We start from the raw sequence: 19,608 nt of genomic DNA on the forward strand, positions 1-19,608 counted from the left end.
AAATAATTTTATAAATTTATGTAAATTTATACTGTTCTAGATTATACTACAGCAGGTTATGATTTTTAGATATTCATTTGTAGATCAGCTTTGCCCATTAGTTTGTGTCTTGGTCAACACAAATATTAAAATACAAAGTTAATATTATCTAAAGATGTTGATACCGCTTTTTAACGAAGAACCAACTCAAACTTTGCAGGTTAAAGAAAAATAAAACCCAACACAGTTTTGTAGGTCAGTCAAAATTAAAGATTTTTATTTCATTAATAAATAAATGTGACAGTGGTAAAATACAAAACGTATACATTTATGCAAGTTAATTACATCAGTGCGCAAAAAGAATGACTTAATGCTTAGTTACCAACCTTAAGACAAGCGGAGCAACCAGATGGAACAGACAGTAGCTTAACCGCTGCTGGCGAAAGCCACCCAGCGAGCCCCGTAATCTTATTGCCAAATTAGGAAACCATTATGAGGGTTGTTATTTTTTCATATCCATAAACAATATAACTTTAAAACCCAGTTTCTTTATTATGAGCAGCTTTTGCACTCTTCTTGCTTTTTTTGCGTTGAACGGCGGACATGATGAGCCAGCAGATAATGATGCCTGCCAGTAAACTCACAAATCCCACAACCACTGGCACCCACACAGGGATGGGAGTGGAACACTTTGGCAGTATGGTGGCACTGATGGTGGTGATGCTGCCTGGATCAACAGTAGTCTTGGGGGGTGCCGCTTGGCTGTTAGCTTTAGTGAAGATAAAAGGAGACGCCTGCAGGGAAAGGTGAAATTATTATACAATGATAAAAAAATTATTAGATAAGACACATCTGAGACAGATCGAAGAAGAAGCTATGAGTTGATGGACCTTTGTTCATTAGGTGACATTAAAACAACATAAATAAATGATTGAATTGTGCAACTGTTACATTGAGGGGGGGGGGAAATCAAAGTACATTAGAGTAAAATACTAATACAGAATTATCCTATAGGATGAAGTTTCAGTCAGAAATGTTTGTATGCTCTGCATCACCACGATCAAGTCCAGGCTTTTACTCCAAACATAAAGATCTACATATAACCCCACTCAGATTTGGATGACAATCTCTTAGAAAGTTACCTTCAACCACACAGTTTCTGTAGCCATTAGCAAGCTTTTGGCATAATTTTTCCTGGATATTTGACTGTACTTATCAGAAACAATGGAGTTAATTCATGGCTATGTCTAGAAAGGATTTATGTGCAAGAAAATGTAGCCTTGAACCTTTGTGCTTCTTTAATATCCAATCAGTGCTTTAAAACTACATAAAGGACAAAGTGCTGAACACAAATATAAAATCTATTAAAATCAACAGTATTCAGGAGATCTTTTTCTGTATGTTTCTTAAATAATAAACTTTTACAAACAGTGGAAATCCTGCACAAATTTGTGGGAGATCTATAAATACCTCAGAGGGGCAGTGAATCTTGGCACGGTCGTGTGTAAAGTTGTTGTAGGCTTGCTTCCTGCCAACCGGCTCCAGCTGGAACAGGAAAAAATTACATATATTGCTCTTAAAAAAAAAGTGAAGTGAATTCACTATACCCATGTTTGGTTCACAAGTGCAGAAAGCTCACCATGTTGTTCCAAAGTCCGATGGCCATCTCTGCATGAGCCCGTTCACTCAGGTGGAAACAATCGGCAGAGAAGAAACTGGTGTCTACCTCGCCCAGCTGGTGAAAATCAGTTATGTCCAACATTATTTGGTTTTTGACCAGTTAATTTTACTTCTTACGTTGTATTAGTTCAGAGACTTACTCCAGTTTGAGGGATGAAGGAATAGTGGAAAAAGGGTTGCAACACAACAGCAAAGTCTTCTTTTCCATCATAACGATCTCCAGAAATTAGATACTCGATCTCAGTCTGGAAAACCAAAGTTCTTTTGGTCATCGTCATGTTGGAAAATAATACAAATATTTTTTTTTTTAGAAAACACAGCTTTTATCTATTACCTGGTAATTTCGATTGATTCGTTTCAGTTCCTCAATCTCTGGAGCGTTGTTTGCTGGATTGATAACACAGTGACAGCTGACCCTGTAAAAAAAAAAACATCCTATGTTTCTTTTGGCACAAAAGATAATTCATTCTACAGCTGGTCAACAGCTACTGAAGATAAAACAATACTTTACAAAACAATATATCTTTAAATAACACTTCATGGACCTTTTTATAAAGAGATGGGAAGCTTTCAATCAGTGTCAGAGCAGCTGATTGACGAATGTCAAATAGTCTGTTTCATTCAAAGAACTGTGATCTGTTAAAGTGTGGGTTTGTGGAACAAACAGAAAGCATTCCTTAAGACCTTAAGAAAATTCTTCATCACACTTAGTAAGTCCAAACACTATTTCCAAAAAATTTTGAACTCCCTCGACCCAAATTGAGAGTTTCTGACAGAGAGGTTTCAAGACACTTCAAGCTCTCCATAAAAGTCTTTGACCGATAAATAAGACTTAAAACGCAAAACATGTGCTTAGACAGTTTACAACAGCGAAGAATTTAAAGGAATGAATAAGAAAAGACCTGCTCCATGAAAATAAAAACCAAGAAAATAAACTATCACACAAGAACTGTCAGGGATGAATAAAGTCAATATCAATTTAGACTCCTGGCAATGCAAACAAAATGTTGTGAAAAGATGTAAAACAATTTGGAAAATTCAAACTGGTAAAATAATAAGCAGTAATATTTTGCAGTTCATGGTGATCTATAAGCAAAATTAAATGTCTTTCATCCGCTGTCATTTAATAATATTTAACTACAGCCATTAAAGCCACAAGTTTTATGCATTTAAAGATGAGAACCAACCTCTGCTGTAGTGAACAGCCCAGTGTGTCCTTTTTAACAGTTTTAAACACATCCACCTGCATAAGATCCACCAGATTCACCAACACCCTCGGTACCTAGAGCCCCCACAGCAGGAAATGGGAAGACAATTATAATTTACTTCATTGTAGGTGGGCACTTCACAACATATGTATTTTAGTTTTTAACCCTTACCTCTTTGTAAAGCATGTCCAAGGTTAGCATGAGATTGTTGCTAAAATTCTTTGGTGACAAATTATTCTGCAAAGAATTGAGTGAACAACGTGTTAAAACACCGTGATAAAGTGTTATTTATTCACCATGTGGAAAACTTACTTGATCGTAGCAGTAATTACAAAGATCTGTTGTTCCGATGAAAATTGTCACAAGTTTCCAGTCACTTTCGAAATTCACCTCCTGTGTTGAAAACATGCTAATTTTGAGGATGGAGAGCAGATCAGGAATGCAGAGAGTTTTAAAGGTCAGAGGAAAGTCTCACCGTGTTTTCTTTCATGGCCTTAATGAGAGCTTGGACTTGTGCAGGAAGCTCTCTGAGACAGAAAAGAGATGGCAGAAGTTATTAGCAAAATTAAACAGATTTACTTGGCTGGAGGAGCAAGAGAAAAAAATGCATACAAGGACTTGGCTCCAGCAACAGCCATGTTGAAGCCCTTTTGCAGCTGTCCTTGTCCTTTGGAGAAACCCTTTAGATCCGGATTGAACTTCTTCAAGATATCTGGCAAAACGCAGTGAGAGAAAGTGAAGCAGGTGCAGGAAAATCTGAAGCTATTGTTCTTTTTTTCCAAAACAATAGTTTTTCTCTGCACTGAATAGTCAAGAATATGACTGTGCTACTCTTTAATAAGACTACAATGGACTAAAATCTTCAGTTTTGTATTATAAATGTCCTACAAAATGCAAACTGAAAACAGCAGCTTTCAACAAACTCACTTGGTAGTGTTGTGACAGTCTCCAAAGCTTGATCCCCTCCAATGCTGCAGGACATAATGCAATAAAATATTATATGATTTGGCTAAAATGTAAATGTGAAAAGTTAATTAAAATGAATATATTACCTCCATGATACTCCTTTGTATTCTGTATTAAGATCAAGAATGCTATTTGATTTTGCACCAGTTCCTGCCTGTTGAGTGAGGAACGCAGAAAGTGAAGTAAGATTAAACACCAGTTCACAAAATCTATAATGCTGATCAAAAACAGAGTACAAAGTTCAAAAGTGCTGGAATTATTTTTTTTAAAAATCATAAATGTTGGCGATAATTAAATTTGGCATAAGTTAACGTTCTGTTTTCTATTTTTAAGTGTAGAATTGCAGATATCTGTGTTTTCCGGTACTTACTGTCAAAGAGTCTCCCAGTGCTGCCACCACCTGAATATCTGATGGTCTCAGCATGTGTACTAAGGACCAAAACAGATTAAATCAGTTAACAGACAAGAGAGAGAAATTCAGGCTTCAATTCAATAACAAAAAGCAGTCACAGTGATTTGCACTTAGATTAAAAAGAAAATTTACATCTGAAAAATCCTTCTGTAAACCATTACAGCATTAGAAAGAATAATCAAATGGATCCTGAGGGTAGGGTAGGGTTAAGGTTAGGGTAGGGTTAGGGTTGGGGTTACTGATATGGACTGATATGTGATGACAGTCTCACCTGAAGTCGGTTGACTTTCAGAGGGAGCCAAGTTATTACATGAAAAATCACTTCCCCAATTCTGAGGAAAAGACACACACAATTAATATGTTTTTGCATTTGCCGTTTAAGAGAAGAAAACTGGATTACAAAACTATTGAAGTAAAAATTCATTAAAGACTTGATATAAAGAAATAGAGAGCTGCAGAGGACAAAGGCCTATGTTGCATCTCTATTTGTTGATCATTTACAACTTTTTCATTCAGTTGGAATGAACAGTTTCATTCATTTTTGATAAAAACAACATAAACATTATAAACTTACAGTAATAGGATCGGGTTTGGGGGAGGGTGCAGAATACATATAATCACTGTTCTTATATGTCCGAATAAAGGGGGAATCCTGAAGAGAGAGAGAGAGAGAAAACTGTTTGTAAAAATGTCAAGACCATAAACTATATTTCACAAACACTATTCAATTCAAAATGTACTTTTCTAATTTCAAGAGATTTATATGAAAAAATATTAACTTTCATACATTTGTTGAACATTTCAGTTCAAAAGGAGAATCAAAGTCCTGGCTGGAGGTTTTGCTTCCCAGAGGTTCCAGCTGTAATGGAAAAAAGGACAGTTGAGCAACATTTATGGATATTCATGATAAAGTACATTGTATGATTTTTTTATTTTCATTACAAAAGTACAAAAATGTGTGGTTTATTCACCATGTTGTTCCAAAGAGAACGAGCCATCACTGTTTGGGCTTTCTGGCTGAGATGAAAGCAGTCAGGGCTGAAGTAAGAGCGATCTGGACGGCCATCCTAAGGAAGATTAATTAAATCAAATCAAATTTAATATGCATTGACTCCCTTTTCATGTCTTAAACAGTTCTACCTAAATGATTTAAGAATTTCTGTTCAGTTTATGTTTCAGATTGTTTTTAAAACTGAGTCAAGGATATAAAGTTTTCCAGAATTATTGATGCCTTCAGTAAACATGTAGAAAGACAAAAAATAAAAAATAAAAAAATAAGAAAATCCATATTTTGTTGCAGTAATATGATCTCACAATAAATTTTGGGAAAATATAATCACCTTTATTATGGGTTCATTAATTTAATGGGAAACATATGCTTTTTTACATATTTTTTTTCCAGTGGAGGCATAACTTGTGAAATATATTCAAATTTAGGTAGGTATTTAATTTTCCAGCAGTACACTGAATTTGAAAATATTAAGGGTGTATTCAGACTAGGTAGTCCGGTAGATTCGGTTCGATTGGGGACTAAAATTGCAACATTTGTTACATTTTCAGAACTATAGTTCGCATTCACACTGCACTGTGTCAAACGACTAACTAACTAAAAAACCTGTTCCCCCCGTCGCCTGTGGGGGCGCTGCACCAAGAACTACTGAAAGAATCGACACAAAACCTCTGAAGAAGACCAGCGCAACTGGTCAGAAAAAGTAATCAAAAACGGAGCAGTGTCAGATTTTAGCGGTTGTAGGATTTCTTGATTGATATACATTACTGGTTTGGACATCGTCTGTTAGCCGCTAACGCTAGCGACGTGACGCTCCTACAGGCGCCGTTACGACGCGGTGAGTCTGTCCACTAAACCAGGCTGTTCCAATGCGGGATGAATCACAAAAATGATCGCAGCGCCATTATTTCTTACCCGATTTCTATAAACATCGATTAAATTAAAGCTGGGAAAATTGCTGATGTTTGTAAGTATTCTCCCTTGATCTTTATCAGTTTGGTTTCCATCAAGATGCAAGAGAGGACTAAGCAAATTCCTCCATCCTATTTGATGATTATGTTCAAACAAATGAGGCAATTAGTTCAGTTTTTGTCATTTATTAAAGGTTTAAAAATTACAGCAGCTGCAGAGCGCCACAGCAAAGGGGATTTAAGCTGATAAAGAGGTGAAACGACTTTAAACCAGTTATATTCTGCTTTTCCTCGCTTTCTGTGTCGGCACGCAGACCCGTTGATGTGACAACCGTCACGAAATCTTCGTTAACCCGTAGAGCAGAGAGTAATATACGACCAGAATGTCCTGCACTGTTGCTGACTTAATGCTTTTGAAACGGTCTCTAGTCAGCTTGCATTCAGACAGGTTTTCTAACGTTTCAGAGTTCACTTCAACCGTTCCGAGACCTAGGTTTTCAGGCGGATCAGAGTTCGGTTTTTATGTCCGTTTTGGAATTCAAATTTGCATTCAGACCTTCCCAAAAACTCGGAATTCCTAGACAAACGGATTAGAGTCTGATTCAAGACTCCAATCCTGGGTTGGTCTGGAATCACCCTTACTTTAGTAACTTTAAAGCAAAATCAAGCAGAAGGAGCACACCACACTATCAAAATTAAATAATTTCATAATCTACTGAGTGATCAAGTATAGAACATTGTTTACAAATAAAAGACAGAATTTCATTACTAACTGGCAGTCTGGGCAAAGCGATGTCTCTGAGGAAAGGCTGAATGACCACAGTGAAGTCTGACTGGGTATCATACCGGCCAGACTCAATAAGTTCATGCAGAGAACGCTGGAAGTTAAAAGAAACAATAATAACCATCAGTGACAATGATCATCTTATTTAATCTGATCATTTTTGTACATCTTATTCTACCTGATATCCTCTGTTTACGGTTTCCAATATTTGAAGAGCTTCAGAGTTAGGCTCTGGCATTACCACACAAGGGCACAATATGCTGTCAAAGAAGAAGTAGCACTGTGTTAATGGTTAGCTAATAACTAGATGTCTCAAAAGGAGAGTATAAGGAGAAACTCACTTTAGAAGCCATGTTGGACAATTCAGCGATGCGTCCATGTGCATTTCTCTGAGTGGAGTTATGTAAAGAGGCTCCACTAGGTTCACCAGAGCTCGGGGAACCTGAGAGAGATCAGCTTTGTTAGTTCTAATAGACATGCAACCATTGTGATGTGGAAACACCTTGTCAAATGAGTGGCACCTCTTTTTGGAGATAGTCCAAGCTTTCCTTGAGAAACCCTACGTAGTTTTCCACTGAGTAAAGGAGCTGTAAATGAAGAGAAAATGTGTTTCTTTACACACCATCAGAGATAACTTCATAGTTTTGTCTTCTTGCTTCCAAATTTGAGACTCACGCTATTTTCGCAGTATGCACAAAGGTCGTTTCCACCAATAAAGATAGTAATCAGCTTCCAGTCTGATTCAAAGTTGATATTCTGGAGAAAAGAACATGAAGAGAGAAAAAGAGTTAACTTAGCTATTTTTATACCACTACATTAAATAATGTCAAAACTCAAAGTATTTTTCAAGCTCGAGTTGCTGTGTAGAATTACAAAAGATAAATGTAGACTTACGTCATTTTTCATCTTTGTTACCAGGGTACGCACTTGTGATGGTATATCCCTTTGAACAGAAATGCAAAATGCAATCATGTTTATCGCTAAACGATGTGATGTTATCCCACTAACGATTAAGTAACTTTTAATAAAAAATGGTAACTTGTTGCTAAAATTAACACCTGGAGAACTTACCTGCTCTTTGCACCAGGCACTGCCTGATTAAGGAAAGCTTGTGGATTATTCTGATCACCGACACCAAGCGAGTATCCCGTCACATTGTGGTTAAAATGTTTTAAAATGTCTGTAAAAACCAAATACTCTTTTAAAAAAGGAACATTTGATGCAAAATTGATATTTCTCAAAAATGAGTGATTACTAATGAAGCCATCAGAAATACGTACTGGGTAAAGTGGTAACAGTTGTGAGGTTTCCATCTCCACCAATGCTGAAAACAAACATAGGAAATTACTTTCAGAAAGTGCCCTTAACTTTATTTAATCAAAGAGTATGAAAAATAATAGTTAAGAGATGAAAACAAGATGCTGAAATAATAAAATTAGAGAGTCTTGACATACCACCAGGATAAACCTCGGTACTGACGTAAGACATCCAGGACGTTATTAGGGCTGGATCCGATGCCGTTCCCTGCCTGGCAGAAAGAATAGGAAAGTCCTTCAGTAAAATGTATGACCCAAAATGTCTAACAAACAAAATGACTCACTGTTAAAGAATCCCCCACAGCCGCCACAACTTTGATATCTGCAGGCCGGAGTTCATGGACTAGAAAATACAAAGAAAATGTCAGGCGATGTCAGATTGTGTTGTTCTAGATCCCACTGATAGAGCCTTTAGAGAGACCATACTGTTTACTGTCTGCTCACACTAATGAACAAATAGACCACTTTTTGACAACCATAGTTTCCTTTAGTAGGTAAGTTTTAGTTTAAATTATTAGAAATAAAAAAAAAACAAGGTTTGGTTTACAGGATACTAATGTGTGATGGCTCAAAAGTAAAGATTACCAAGAGCCAAATAAGACAAAAAACTATGAAAATATTTTATTTGAAACAAATTATATGTTAACACATAAAATTACCTGAAGTAGGAATGGAGGATGAAGGACTGCGGTCTTCACAGGGCAACTCTGTGCCTGTATGCTGATTATCAAGCACATATAAAATAACCACAATGAGACAAGACCCCTAATGCTTGGCAAACCATTTGGTTTGGTTGTGAATTATTCTTACAGTCTGAATGAAATGGTCTGCGTTTCTGTGGTGACTTGAAGGAGTGTTAAATTCTGTCCTCAGGAACGGTCGGTCCTTGTGAAGGAGGAACAGTTTGAGTAAGTGAGTAAATGAGTAAGAATTAACATCTCATGTCACTTGTAAATCTTTATATGACTGTTTGTGAAGACCTTTTGTATTTATACTCACCTCAGTGGGGCATTGCAATGTAAGGATGTTTTTCTTATGGTCTGGAATATGTTGGTCGTCCATGGGCTGAAGCTGTACAAAAAAAAGAACACACACACACTTAGATGTGACATCCTCTCAGAGTGACAGACTAAAAGTGTTGGTCAGTGTCACTTTCACAACTTCAGATCTCACCAGGTTTTTCCACAACTGTAGCATCAGTTCATCAGTTCGCTTTGAGGCTTCAAACTCTCCAATAGGCTTTCCAGTCTGCTAGCAAGAAAGATTTATACATATTCAAAAGATATGATCACCTTTCTCCTTTCTCTAAATATACAGGTATGTTAGATGCTGCTTGTCGGAGAAAGTGTAAATGTAAAACGATCACATCAGCAGCTTAAACTCACAGATGACAGGCCTCTGATGAGAGGGGTCGCCTGAAGAGTGACAGTGAAGTCATCTCTGTCTCTGTACCAATGTTTCTGTACCATCAGCTCATCCAGCAACTCCTGGAAAATAAAAACAGTTAGAAAAGAGCAGTTTGAAACTGTTCAGACTCCTTTTATCTTACAAGTCTTTAGCAAACATGACGTTATGCAACAGCTCACTCTACAACTAAGTAGATCTTATTAAAAAGGAAGAAGCTTTATTTGGTGGGAATGAGAAACCTACCTGCAGGGTGTGAGTCAGCACGGCTCTCTGAAGCTTGAGTTCTCCGTCGGTGTATGTGTGTGTGCATGGGCACATCCTGTAAGCAAAACACCTTTATTTACTCAACAAAACCTATCAAGCTACTAAGAACAGCCAAAAACATGCTCAAAATTCAGTTATTTCAAAATAGTAGGCTAAATACTCATAGCAGACAATTTTCTTTTTCCACTTTTCTCTTTGAGCCCAGTATTATCCCTTTCTGATTCTTTCTTTTGGTGCTGCTTACTTTGTCTGGAATGTGTTTAGTCCTCCATCCCACAATGCCACACTGACAATGATCTTTTTCAGCTGCAGCAAGTACAAGTAAAAGTACATTATACACATAATCACTGTCTCTTAAATTACTGCAAAGAGCAATGACACTATTTAATTTGCAACATACCTGAGAGTGGAGCAACTGCACAGCAATATCTACCTCCTCAACCAGCTGTTTGAGAAGAGACGAGATCTGCAGCAAAGACACAAGGATTGTTTTGTGAATAATTTCTTGACCGTTATGCTTTAGTCACTTTGAAGTTCTTTTTTCAGGAACTAATTACACATGAATAACATTTTTCCATCACATCTTGTGATTAAATCACGTCAAGGAAAGTTCAGGAGTGAGAGTTGGACTGTGAGATAATATCTGGACTCTGTAACTTTAAACCTCTGAAACAACACGCATTAAACTCTAATAAACAAGTGATTTTTATTAGTGGCCTTTGAAGTTTAGGCTCTAAGCAACTGATAGAGTCATGTTTATAATTTCCTCTTCAGTATCTAATTATGTTACTAGTTTGTCTGTTTTTGACTCAGTTGCATTGTGTACTTAAAGTCTTTATATTCTCTATTAAACATTAATTCCATGTAAATGTCAGTCATGTACAACACAGAATTAAACATGCACAACATGATACAATCTCATTCAACTGAGCTGTAAAGGTGCCAGTCAGGCATTCACCCTATTTGAAACTCTCCATCCATTTCTGATGCATGTTTAAACTCTAGATTGCCTGAGACAGATTTGCTGCTTTTTTCTCTTCTTCCCTTTTATCCAAATGCATTGTTTACCTGCTCCTGCTGCTCACAGGCACAGAGTCGATCCAGCTGAACAAAGAGAAGCACCAACTTCCAGTCTTGATTCTCATCAGCGCCCTGCTGGAGGAAATCAGATCATATGATATTTTTATCAGGTTTTTTTTTATTAGGACTCAGTATTAGTCTAAGTCACGACACTCAATAAATGACATTTAAATGGCAAATTATGTAGTTTGTCGCAACAATATTGACACACTTCACATTTTGTCCCAAATACATCCACAAACATCAGTATATTATTTGGAGCGTTCCTGTGACAAATCATCACAAAATAATCCATTATTGTAAAGTGAAAAAAAAAACAGATTCACAGATAAGAGGAGAGAATCTGTTGAAAACACAACTATCAGTCATGCACTCCACAAACCTGGATAATATATAAGAGTGACAGGTGTCACCTTTCTATTCCTCGCCATGGTAGGAAAGCATTGTAGCAAAAATGACTGAACACAAGAATTAAATTGGATGATTTACAATAAAGTTTAATCGTAAAAATAAACTGGAGTTTTTACCTTGTTGCTCTGTAAGTAAAGGGACAGTTCATTTGCTTGGTCCACCAGTGTGCTGTAAATAGTAAGAAACTTTTGATAAGAATAAAGACATAACTTGAAGCATTCAAAATCACAAATTATTTATGTGACGAGTAAAAACTTTGTACCCATGTTGAAGAAACTGAGGGATGCGTTTGTCTTCTGAGATGGGAGTCACTAGTCCAGGATTGAACAGAGTCACCAGCTCTGTTCAAGAAAAGGAGGAGAAAATGAATAAATAAAAACACAAAGGAGTTAAACATCAAAACTCTAACAATTCAGAATTTAAGCAACACCTCAGCATGTACGGTAAAGAACAGAGTTATAATATACAACATTTCAGTCTGTGAAAATTAAATGCCAAAGCACTGTTTTGTTTCAGGCAGTGTATGAAGTAGTAGTACAGTAATCCAGATTTTAAAAAGCTTTTATAGCAGTGGCAGCTGAATTAGTTCTGTGCTGTTTTGTTCCAGGAAGGCTGAATCTTGTCATGACAGCTGGTGCTGTCTGTCAGGTAGTGGAGACAGCACCAGCTCACAGCCCACCCAAAACCCCCGGCAACCACCTAAACCTGAGAAAATACAGGCAATGTGTGGATGTCTGATACTATCTCAGCTAATGTCAATATCAGTGCGGTAAAGATAGAAGGAACCATACCTGTGAGTTTTGATAAGACTGTGGACAGCTCAGTGCTGCAGAGGAGGACCAGAGAAGGAATTTCAGATCTTTCAATAGAGACTTTACTGCATTAAAAATCATGGTCTTTTCTCACCTTTCTTCATTAAGTCCAACATAGGAAAGCACTGCTACATCAGATGGTCTGACTGTGTCAGCTTGAGAAAAAAATATAAAGATATATTTGCTTATGTTTAAAATTACAGCAGAAATTGATAACATTCCTCTAAAGAAGGACTTCATTAATCAAATATTATGAAATATACAACTTTTTCCCATCACATTCATTTTCATCTCAAAAAGCAGCCACATTGATTTGCACTTAGATTAAAAAGAAAATTTACATCTGAAAATCCTTCTGTAAACCATAACACCATTAGAAAGAATAATCAAATGGATTCTGACTGATTTGTGATGACAGTCTCACCTGAAGTTGGTTTACTGTCAGAGGGAGCCAAGATGTTGCATGAAAAATCGCTTCCCCGATTCTGAGGAAAAGACACACATAATTAATATGCTTTTCCATTTGCAGTTTAAGAGAAGAAAACTGGATTACAAAAATATTGAAGTAAAAATTCACAAAAGACTTGATGTAAAGAAACAGAGAGCTGCAGAGGACAATGGCCTGCATTGCATCTCTATTTGTTGATCATTTATAACTTTTTCATTCAGTTGGAATATATGCGTTCATTAATTTTTAATAAAAATAACATTATAAACTTACAGTAATAGGATCAGTTTTGGAGGAGGGTGCAGAATAAGTGTAATCACTGTTCTTAGATGTCCGAATAAAGGGGGAATCCTGAAGAGAGAGAGAAAACTGTTCGTAAAAATGTCAGGACCATAAACTACATTTCAAAAACACTATTCAATTCAAAATGTACTTTTCTAATTTCAAAAGATTTAAATAAAATATTAACTTTCATACATTTGTTGAACATTTCAGGTCAAAAGCAGAATTAAAGTCCTGGCTGGAGGTTTTGCTTCCCACAGGTTCCAGCTATAAGGGGAAAAAAGGACAGTTGAGCAACATTTATGGATATTCATGATAAAATACATTACATCATTTTTACTATCATTATAAAAGTACAATGACATGTGGTTTATTCACCATGTTGTTCCAAAGAGAACGAGCCATCAGTGTTTGGGATTTCTGGCTGAGATGAAAGCAGTCAGCGCTGAAGTAAGAGCGATCTGGACGTCCATCCTAAGGAAGATTAATTAAATCAAATCAAATTTGAAATGCATTGATTTCCTTTTCATGTCTTAAACAATTCTACCTAAATGCTTTAAGAATTTCTGTTCAACATATGTTACAAATAGTTTTTAAAACTGAGACAAGGATATAAGAAGTATTGATGCCTTTTGCAGTGTTGTAGTACTCAAGATCGATCTTGGTCTCGAGACCATTTTTTGATGTTCTCTGTCTCAGACTCGACCGCATTGGTCTCGGTCTTGTCTCGGTCTCGGGTGCTGAGGACTCGGCATTTTATTTCAAGACCAGTCAAGACCGCAACTGTGGAAATCTCACTAAACGTACAGCATACTGTCCAGCTTGTTTGCTAACATCTTTGTTTTCACTGAATGCAAAACACACCGATTAAAATCCAAGCAATAACGTGACTTACCAAATACGTGTTTCTGTTACTCCCCCCACCCTTCACTCGCACGCGGCGCTCCAAGACATGCGCAGTGGTTTTCTTTGAGTGGCATAAGATGTCTGTCTAATCGTCAGTAATAGAATAGCGCTGCATAAATCATAAGAAATCTGATGGCAACAGCTAATTCAGCAGCGCTTCGCTTTCACAGACGGTGAGGACTACATCTAACTTTATTCACTTAGAAAAGAAGCTCAAAGAAAGGTAAGCTCCGTTGACATGATGTTAGCAAAGCTAGCTGTACAGAGACACAGCTAGCAATAATTCAGCGCATTGTACTGAATTATTGTGCGGAGGTGTTGACTAAGTGTCACATATATGGACAACACTGTGTCCAAAAGTCTGCAATATAGTGATGAGACATTCACGAACGATTCGAGTCTTCTGAACTTTTACTAAGAAGATAGGACTGGAGACTCACTGAAAGCCGTTCTTTGTTCTTGTGATGCTCTGCGTACACTGCAGTATCTATCATTATTTTATTTAATTATGTACATTGATATTTATTTAATTATCAAATAAATAAAACACAAGAATAAAAGAGCACGTACATTCCTCATTGATTGTTTTCATTCAAAGTGGCAGCTCTAATGTGTGCCATGGTTGCAGACTGCCTGGCTTCATGCCGTGGGAGAGAGGGTGAGAACAGTCATGGTGAGCGCCTAAAGCTTGGTTACTTCTTGCTTGTTGCTCTTTGGTCAGTGTTCATAGCTGCGCGTTGTTTACCATCAGAGCATTGCCTCACTTGCTATGTTTAATGGTGCAGAGAGTGCTGGTTTCTGACATGAATGATATGGGCAAATACCCAGGGAATTATCTTTTTATTTAAGCAGAACAAAGAGTTTGTTCTGCTTATCTGAAATAAGCTGAAATTTATTTCAGCTCCAATTATTTAATATCTAGGTGTTTTTATGGAAATGTGAATCTTTCAGATCAATTTGATTAGCAATTTTGATAATATTTCACATTTTATTGTGTCATGCAGTGCGGGGCGCCAGTCTTGGTCTTGACTTGGTCTCGACTTCCTTCGGTCTTGGTCTTCACTTGGTCTCGGGTTAGGTGGTCTTGACTACAACACTTCTACTGAGTAATCAAGTATAAAACATCGTTTACAAATAAAAGACAGAATTTCATTACTGACTGGCAGTCTGGGCAAAGCGATGTCTCTGAGGAAAGGCTGAATGACCACAGTGAAGTCTGACTGGGTATCATACCGGCCAGAATCAATAAGTTCATGCAGAGAACGCTGGAAGTTAAAAGAAACAATAATAACCATCAGTGACAATGATCATCTTATTTAATCTGATCATTTTTGTACATCTTATTCTACCTGATATCCTCTGTTTACGGTTTCCAGTATTTGAAGAGCTTCAGAGTTAGGCTCTGGCATTACCACACAAGGGCACAACATGCTGTCAAAGAAGAAGTAACACTGTGTTAATGGTTAGCTAATAACTAGATGTCTCAAAATACCCAGACCATAATTAATAATATAGGAGAGTGTAAGGAGACACTCACTTTACAAGCCATGTTGGACAATTCAGCGATGCGTCCATGTGCATTTCTCTGAGTGGAGTTATGTAAAGAGGCTCCACTAGGTTCACCAGAGCTCGGGGAACCTGAGAGATCAGCTTTGTTAGTTCTAATAGACATGCAACCATTGTGATGTGGAAACACCTTGTCAAATGAGTGGCACCTCTTTTTGGAGATAGTCCAAGCTTTCCTTGAGAAACCCTACGTAGTTTTCCACTGAGTAAAGGAGCTGTAAATGAAGAGAAAATGTGTTTCTTTACACACCATCAGAGATAACTTCATAGTGTTGTCTTCTTGCTTCCAAATTTGACACTCACGTTATTTTCGCAGTATGCACAAAGGTCGTTTCCACCAATAAAGATAGTAATCAGCTTCCAGTCTGATTCAAAGTTGATATTCTGGAGAAAAGAACATGAAGAGAGAAAAAGAGTTAACTTAGCTATTTTTATTCCACTACATTAAATAAGGTCAAAACTCAAAGTATCTTTTCAAGCTCGAGTTGCTGTGTAGAATTACAAAAGATAAATGTAGACTTACAACGTCATTTTTCATCTTTGTTACCAGGGTACGCACTTGTGATGGTATATCCCTTTGAATAGAAATGCAAAATGCAATCATATTTATTGGTAAAGGATGTTATCCAACTAAAGATTAAATAACTGTTAATTTAAAATGGTAACTTGTTGCTAAAATAAACACCTAAAATAAACATCTGGAGAACTTACGGGCTTGTTGCACCAGGTACTGCCTGATTAAGGAAAGCTTGTGGATTATCCTGATTACCGACACCAAGCGAGTATCCCTTCACATTGTGGTTAAAATGTTTTAAAATGTCTGTAAAAACCAGATACTCTATTAAAAAAGGAACATTTTGAATTCAACGTTGATATTTCTCAAAAATAACGAAGTCATCAGAAATACATACTGGGTAAAGTGGTAACAGTTGTGAGGTCTCCATCTCCACCAATGCTGACAACAAACATAGGAAATTACTTTCAGAAAGTGCCCTTAATTTTATTTAACCAAAGAGTATGAAAAATAATAGTTAAGAGATGGAAAAAAAAGATGCTGAAATAATAAAATTAGAGAGTCTTGACATACCACCAGGATAAACCTCGGTACTGACGTAAGACATCCAGGATGTCATTAGGGCTGGATCCGATGCCGTTCCCTGCCTGGCAGAAAGAATAGGAAAGTCCTTCAGTAAAATGTATGACCCAAAATGTCTAACAAACAAAATGACTCACTGTTAAAGAATCCCCCACAGCCGCCACAACTTTGATATCTGCAGGCCGGAGTTCATGGACTGGAAAATACAAAGAAAATGTCAGGCGATGTCAGATTGTGTTGTTCTAGATCCCACTGATAGAGCCTTTAGAGAGACCATGCAATATACATACTGTTTACTGTCTGCTCACACTAATGAACAAATAGACCACTTTTTGACAACCATAGTTTCCTTTAGTAGGTAAGTTTTAGTTTAAATTATTAGAAATAAAAAAAAAACAAGGTTTGGTTTACAGGATACTAATGTGTGATGGCTCAAAAGTAAAGATTACCAAGAGCCAAATAAGACAAAAAACTATGAAAATATTTTATTTGAAACAAATGTTAACACATAAAATTACCTGAAGTAGGAATGGAGGATGAAGGACTGCGATCTTCACAGGGCAACTCTGTGCCTGTATGCTGATGATCAAGCACATATAAAATAACCACAATGAGATAAGACCCCTAATGCTTGGCAAACCATTTGGTTTGGTTGTGAATTATTCTTACAGTCTGAATGAAATGGTCTGCGTTTCTGTGGTGACTTGAAGGAGTGTTAAATTCTGTCCTCAGGAACGGTCGGTCCTTGTGAAGGAGGAACAGTTTGAGTAAGTGAGTAAATGAGTAAGAATTAACATCTCATGTCACTTGTAAATCTTTATATGACTGTTTGTGAAGACCTTTTGTATTTATACTCACCTCAGTGGGGCATTGCAATGTAAGGATGTTTTTCTTATGGTCTGGAATATGTTGGTCGTCCATGGGCTGAAGCTGTACAAAAAAAAGAACACACACACACTTAGATGTGACATCCTCTCAGAGTGACAGACTAAAAGTGTTGGTCAGTGTCACTTTCACAACTTCAGATCTCACCAGGTTTTTCCACAACTGTAGCATCAGTTCATCAGTTCGCTTTGAGGCTTCAAACTCTCCAATAGGCTTTCCAGTCTGCTAGCAAGAAAGATTTATACATATTCAAAAGATATGATCACCTTTCTCCTTTCTCTAAATATACAGGTATGTTAGATGCTGCTTGTCGGAGAAAGTGTAAATGTAAAACGATCACATCAGCAGCTTAAACTCACAGATGACAGGCCTCTGATGAGAGGGGTCGCCTGAAGAGTGACAGTGAAGTCATCTCTGTCTCTGTACCAATGTTTCTGTACCATCAGCTCATCCAGCAACTCCTGGAAAATAAAAACAGTTAGAAAAGAGCAGTTTGAAACTGTTCAGACTCCTTTTATCTTACAAGTCTTTAGCAAACATGACGTTATGCAACAGCTCACTCTACAACTAAGTAGATCTTATTAAAAAGGAAGAAGCTTTATTTGGTGGGAATGAGAAACCTACCTGCAGGGTGTGAGTCAGCACGGCTCTCTGAAGCTTGAGTTCTCCGTCGGTGTATGTGTGTGTGCATGGGCACATCCTGTAAGCAAAACACCTTTATTTACTCAACAAAACCTATCAAGCTACTAAGAACAGCCAAAAACATGCTCAAAATTCAGTTATTTCAAAATAGTAGGCTAAATACTCATAGCAGACAATTTTCTTTTTCCACTTTTCTCTTTGAGCCCAGTATTATCCCTTTCTGATTCTTTCTTTTGGTGCTGCTTACTTTGTCTGGAATGTGTTTAGTCCTCCATCCCACAATGCCACACTGACAATGGTCTTTTTCAGCTGCAGCAAGTACAAGTAAAAGTACATTATACACATAATCAGTGTCTCTTAAATTACTGCAAAGAGCAATGACACTATTTAATTTGCAACATACCTGAGAGTGGAGCAACTGCACAGCAATATCTACCTCCTCAACCAGCTGTTTGAGAAGAGACGAGATCTGCAGCAAAGACACAAGGATTGTTTTGTGAATAATTTCTTGACCGTTATGCTTTAGTCACTTTGAAGTTCTTTTTTCAGGAACTAATTACACATGAATAACATTTTTCCATCACATCTTGTGATTAAATCACGTCAAGGAAAGTTCAGGAGTGAGAGTTGGACTGTGAGATAATATCTGGACTCTGTAACTTTAAACCTCTGAAACAACACGCATTAAACTCTAATGAACAAGTGATTTTTATTAGTGGCCTTTGAAGTTTAGGCTCTAAGCAACTGATAGAGTCATGTTTATAATTTCCTCTTCAGTATCTAATTATGTTACTAGTTTGTCTGTTTTTGACTCAGTTGCATTGTGTACTTAAAGTCTTTATATTCTCTATTAAACATTATTTCCATGTAAATGTCAGTCATGTACAACACAGAATTAAACATGCACAACATGATACAATCTCATTCAACTGAGCTGTAAAGGTGCCAGTCAGGCATTCACCCTATTTGAAACTCTCCATCCATTTCTGATGCATGTTTAAACTCTAGATTGCCTGAGACAGATTTGCTGCTTTTTTCTCTTCTTCCCTTTTATCCAAATGCATTGTTTACCTGCTCCTGCTGCTCACAGGCACAGAGTCGATCCAGCTGAACAAAGAGAAGCACCAACTTCCAGTCTTGATTCTCATCAGCGCCCTGCTGGAGGAAATCAGATCATATGATATTTTTATCAGGTTTTTTTTTTCAGACTCGGTATTAGTCTATCTAGACTTATGTTAGATGAGATTAGAAGCCATGACACTATATAAATGATATTTTAAATGGCAAATTATGTAGTGCATGGGAACAATATTCACACACTTCGCTTTTTGTCCCTAATACAATCACAAACGTCAATGTATTATTTGGATAATATATGAGTGACAACAAAAAAGAAAAAAAGAAACCATGAAAATAACAAATTAAAATAAAATAAAGATTCCACTTGTAGCAGACAAAATTGAAGAAATAATTTTACAATACTTTGTATTTAGAGCGGTATTTTTCTTTACTGGACTAAATTTAAACAGTATGTATTTTTATCC

At 36.9% G+C, this 19,608-nt stretch overlaps 1 protein-coding gene across 1 annotated transcript; it reads right to left on the reverse strand.

Annotated features, from left to right (window-relative positions):
* Positions 1 to 238: 238 nt before the first annotated feature.
* On the reverse strand, positions 239 to 19,230 carry LOC103135184 (phospholipase B1, membrane-associated-like). Its single transcript, XM_016668331.1, has 63 exons — positions 19,136 to 19,230; positions 18,468 to 18,533; positions 18,312 to 18,373; positions 18,047 to 18,122; positions 17,782 to 17,883; positions 17,570 to 17,647; positions 17,396 to 17,467; positions 17,207 to 17,281; positions 17,056 to 17,116; positions 16,675 to 16,733; positions 16,529 to 16,602; positions 16,353 to 16,396; positions 16,153 to 16,261; positions 15,965 to 16,016; positions 15,745 to 15,825; positions 15,591 to 15,656; positions 15,413 to 15,513; positions 15,225 to 15,306; positions 15,036 to 15,140; positions 13,348 to 13,443; positions 13,165 to 13,236; positions 12,961 to 13,038; positions 12,664 to 12,724; positions 12,334 to 12,394; positions 12,219 to 12,253; positions 11,690 to 11,768; positions 11,544 to 11,595; positions 11,005 to 11,091; positions 10,337 to 10,402; positions 10,181 to 10,242; positions 9,916 to 9,991; positions 9,651 to 9,752; positions 9,439 to 9,516; positions 9,265 to 9,336; positions 9,076 to 9,150; positions 8,925 to 8,985; positions 8,550 to 8,608; positions 8,404 to 8,477; positions 8,230 to 8,273; positions 8,021 to 8,129; positions 7,844 to 7,892; positions 7,625 to 7,705; positions 7,471 to 7,536; positions 7,291 to 7,391; positions 7,128 to 7,209; positions 6,939 to 7,043; positions 5,217 to 5,312; positions 5,033 to 5,104; positions 4,820 to 4,897; positions 4,517 to 4,577; positions 4,204 to 4,262; positions 3,920 to 3,987; positions 3,795 to 3,838; positions 3,480 to 3,579; positions 3,343 to 3,394; positions 3,180 to 3,260; positions 3,039 to 3,104; positions 2,847 to 2,941; positions 1,994 to 2,075; positions 1,800 to 1,904; positions 1,619 to 1,714; positions 1,450 to 1,524; positions 239 to 773 (listed from the first exon to the last, which is right to left on the reverse strand). Exons 4-63 carry the CDS (start codon positions 18,119 to 18,121, stop codon positions 513 to 515), a joined length of 4,710 nt encoding a protein of 1,569 aa, XP_016523817.1. The 5' UTR covers position 18,122; positions 18,312 to 18,373; positions 18,468 to 18,533; positions 19,136 to 19,230; the 3' UTR covers positions 239 to 512.
* Positions 19,231 to 19,608: the final 378 nt, after the last annotated feature.

This window comes from Poecilia formosa, unplaced genomic scaffold, assembly GCF_000485575.1.
Source record: "Poecilia formosa unplaced genomic scaffold, Poecilia_formosa-5.1.2 Scaffold1, whole genome shotgun sequence".
NCBI classification, from domain to species: domain Eukaryota; kingdom Metazoa; phylum Chordata; class Actinopteri; order Cyprinodontiformes; family Poeciliidae; genus Poecilia; species Poecilia formosa.